Here is a 4,315-nt window from a genome sequence, read left to right as displayed (position 1 = left end):
TGTACGCATAATTTATTTTTGATTAAATAGAAGTTAATACATTTTTAATGGTTAATAGAATCCAAGAAAAAACCAAATGAAAAAATCGGAAAACATTTAAAATAATTAATAAATATTGGCTTGGTTAAACTCTAACCTTCCACTAGGGGGCATAGTTATACTGTAGCCGGACACTAGGGGCCGCAGTTGGGTCGTGGTTACGTTCTCACGTGAAACTTGGGGCGTGGTTACAATTGAACGTGACACTGGGGGCGTGGTTACATGCTAACGTGACACTAGGGGGCGGAGTTAAACTGTATAATGACGTTAGGTGTGTGGTTAAACTGTATCCTCTCAATAGGGGGCTTGGTTCAACGTTAGCCTGGCCATAGGGGGCGTGACCAAACCGTAATCGGACACTAGTTGGCGTGGTTAAATCAAACCTGACATTAGGAGTTTGGGGAAGCAGTAACCAGTCACTGGGGGGGCATGGTTAAATTGTCACATGAATAAAAGGGGCGTGGTTCAACTTTAAGCCGATCCTTACAGTAAAGGGGGGTTCAACTGTAACCTGACACTAGGGGGCAGTGTTCAACTGGGGATTAGAGGGGGCAGAACCTGGGTAACGACAACTACTTATACAAAGGTCCGACAGAAGATTACATTCTTTTTTAAATGTGTACATTTAAGGATCCACCCTGTATTATGTAAGAAGGGAAACTAAAACAAACTGAGGATAACTACCATCACCACTCTATAACTTCACCCCTCTATAACCTCACCCATCACCCTGTATAACTTCACCCATCACCCCTCTATAACCTCACCCATCACCCTGTAAATCTTCACCCATCACCCCTCTATACCCTCACCCATCTATAGCCTCACCCCTCTATAACCTCACCCGTCTACACCCTCACCCCTCTATAGCCTCACCCCTCTATAAGCCCCACTGAGTTGTGCGTGTCGTTGTGCGCTGTGTGCTAGCATGAAGCAGCGGTTTACACTCTGTAGATACATAGAGACATGGTGCATATACAAGTAAGCATGCGTGTGCTTTCAGTCGTCAAGGGGGAGCGGGGAGTGCTGTAGAAACCGTTTAACTGGTTCCTCGGTCTTCCTCACCCATGACGTCGCCGTGAGCCTTCATTCCTGCGATAGAAAACGATAATGTGTTGTAAACTGCAGTTAAGGAAGTAGCACACAAAAAAACAGAACATTGCTTCACAAGAGGTAAGATGCTATGAACCGATCACTCTGAATGATGACAAGGGCATTGTAGTTAAACGCTAATAGCCTGGACTTTTAGCATAACATGGACTCTTAGCATAACATAGACTCTCTACATAGGATGGATCCTTGAACTAGCGTGGACTCTTAACAGAGCATAGGCTCTTAACATAGGATGGATTCTTAAACTAGCACTCACTCATAGCATAGCATAGACTATTTGCATGCGGCGATTAGCGATGTAGCATGGGAAGCAGAAGCTAAACAGCAGCCAATCGAACAGCAGCCTCAGTGTTACGGTTGAAAGGGCCATGGCCAATCCCGGTTACCTGTGATGTCATCAAGGCAGAGGATGCTCTGAGGAGACCTCCGTCTCTTTATGGACGGTTACCTTGGTTACTGACAACTCAGGATGCTGCTGTCTAGCTTCTAGGATAGCCTGCGCTAAGGCCTTCGTTAAGTGGAGAGAGAGAGAGAGAGAGAGAGAGAGAGAGAGAGAGAGAGAGAGAGAGAGAGAGAGAGAGAGAGAGAGAGAGAGAGAGAGAGAGAGAGAGAGAGAGAGAGAGAGAGAGAGAGAAACAGACAGACAGACAGAATGGCAGACATACAGACAAGACAGATAGGAAAGAGAAAGACGGATGAGTAAGAAGAGAAAATAGATTATGGAAGGTAAAGATAAGGAGGAAAATATAGACCAACTGACAAACAGGCGGACAAACAGACAGATAGACAGAAAGGCAGACAAGCAGACAGACTGACAGACAAATTGATAGGCAGACAAACGGACAGAGAGGCAGACAGACAGACAGGCAGACAGACAGACAGGCATACAAACAGTCAGGCAGACGACAGATGGATTGACAGGCACACAGACAGAGACATTCAGGCAGACAGGCAGACAGACAGACTGAATGATAGACAGACAGATAGTTTGGCAGACAGGCATTCACGCAGATAGACGGATTGACAGGCAGGCACAGACAGAAACATTCATACGGACAGAAAGACAGACAGGCAGACAGGCTGACAGGCTAAAAGGCAGGCCAACAGGCAAACAGGAAGACAGGCAGAAAGATTGGCAGGCAGAGGGTCGGACAGGCAGACAGTGACAGTGTCAGAGAGACAGGCAGATATAGGGTCAGAGAGCCAGGCAGACAGAGTGTCAGACAGACAGGCGGACAGACAGACAGGTACCTGGTCGTGGTCTATGTCTGTGTCCCCTGAGATCACGATGCGTTTCTCTATCCGGGTCTCTGAGATGCCGCCTCTCACCGTCTGAATCACAACCAGTCGTTTAACAGTAATAATAAACACTTCCAGAACCAGGACACAATAATACCAGGAACTGCACTGTTATTATCATCAATATTAGCAGTATTAGTACCATGATTAATATTATTGCAATTATGATAATAATAATCATTATTATGATCAATGCTTGATAATTTGTTTTAGTATATATTACACGTGAAGACTCCAAAAATAAACAAGATAACACTTTGACGGGATTTATTTGTTTTTATTAGCGGTTTATTTGTTTTTTATTAGCGGGACGTGACAACCGTCACGCAATATCCTGAGTTTGAGATCTCAATCATGGGATATTGCCCAATATCCCGAGATAGCAAACCAATCAAATTGCGCCATCTTAGCAGGTTCACGTGTAGCATATACTAACATATGATTTGGCTGGTTTAAGAATTTACATTACTATTAATATCGTCATTATTAGTAGTAGTAATAGTATTATTATTATTATTATTATTATTATAAGTAACTGTAGTCGCCATAGCATGTTCAAAATTAGATGTAGTACTATATATAATATATGATACATGTATATATATAGATAATATCATAGTATTTACCTTAGTAAGGTGTGTTGTTGTAGTATTTACCTGAGTAATGTGTGTGCAGTGGTCGTAATATTTACCTTAGTAATGTGTGTAGTGGTCGTAGTATTTGCTGTTTCTGCAGTAATAGTCTGAGAACTCATCAGGACGCCCTCTAGTGGTGTTTCTGTGTTAGCACACACCTAAAATACAAATCGCTATTAAACACTTCCTAATCAATCAGTGTTGTTTTCGTCAGGCAAGACGAAAACGAAAATGACGTCGTCAGACCCCTTTTTTCCATGACGAAAATGAGACTAAGACGAACGTCACCAAAGCCATATAAAGACTAAAATGTGACGAAAAATGTAGACATTTTCGTCAGACGAGAACTAGACGAGACTAAATTGTTAGTAAGTTTCAAAACATGCTTTTTTCCCGCCAACTATAATATGCGGAAAAGAAATGGAGAAATGGAGCCAGCTGCTTGTCCTAACAGTCACGCCCCCATCACACACTAAAAGCCTCGCTCGCGCGCAGCTGCGCCTGCACGCACACGGCACACACGAGTGTGCCGTGTGCGACGAGTGCGACAGTCCGACGAGTTTTCGTCGGACTAAAACTAGACTAAAACCTTTTGAGTTTTCGTCAGACTAAAACTAGACTAAAACTTTCAAAGATAGAAATGACTAAAATGGGACTAAAACTAAGAAGCATTTCGTCAAAAAGACTAAGACTAAAACTAAATCTAAAATGCCTGCCAAAAACAACACTGTAATCAATGGACCACAAATCCAACATTAACAACAACTGTTAAATACACCTGTCCACCAGACGTTTCCTTGACAACACAAATAAATCAATATGCTCAAAGCACCTCAGAACCATTTTATAATGTTGAGGAAACATCAATAACGTTATAGTGGTCTATTCATTCATTATGAATAGATATTATAGAACACTACACTATGTGGATTCAGGTCAAGTATTCATTCAGCGAAGATGCTTTCATTCAAGGAGACTTCAGTAGAGACTGGCGTAAGCAGACACACACACACACACACACACACACACATACACACACAAAGCATAGAAGCCTCCTCACCCCTGGAGCTTCATAGGTCAGAGTCTTCATCACCACGGGAACCTCTTCATCCTGGGAGACGCACACACGGAAATCGGTCACACACACACACACACACACACAAACGTACAAACAGACACACACACACACAAACGTACAAACAGACACACACACACACACACACACACAC

General features: G+C 42.9%; 1 protein-coding gene across 3 annotated transcripts in view; it reads right to left on the bottom strand.

Annotated features, from left to right (window-relative positions):
• Positions 1-4,315, bottom strand: part of LOC132452633 (band 4.1-like protein 3) — a 12,954-nt gene continuing 8,639 nt past the window's right edge. Inside the window, exons 12-17 of one of the 3 annotated variants that reach the window (XR_009524440.1) lie at positions 4,147-4,197; positions 3,143-3,244; positions 2,404-2,484; positions 1,539-1,660; positions 802-1,131; positions 1-756 (exon numbers count right to left, since the gene is read on the bottom strand). Coding sequence is in view for 2 of the 3 variants with exons in the window: in XM_060045350.1 (XP_059901333.1) it covers positions 1,550-1,660; positions 2,404-2,484; positions 3,143-3,244; positions 4,147-4,197 (345 nt within the window). In the remaining variant the exon portion in view is untranslated. Of the gene's footprint in view, positions 1,132-1,538; positions 1,661-2,403; positions 2,485-3,142; positions 3,245-4,146; positions 4,198-4,315 lie in introns of all 3 variants that reach the window. The other 2 variants (XM_060045350.1, XM_060045351.1) reach the window with 2 other exon arrangements.

Source organism: Gadus macrocephalus, chromosome 23 (assembly GCF_031168955.1).
Source record: "Gadus macrocephalus chromosome 23, ASM3116895v1".
NCBI lineage: Eukaryota > Metazoa > Chordata > Actinopteri > Gadiformes > Gadidae > Gadus > Gadus macrocephalus.
The sequence above is the reverse complement of the archived record's forward strand: the minus strand, read 5'-3'. Positions and strand labels throughout refer to the sequence as shown.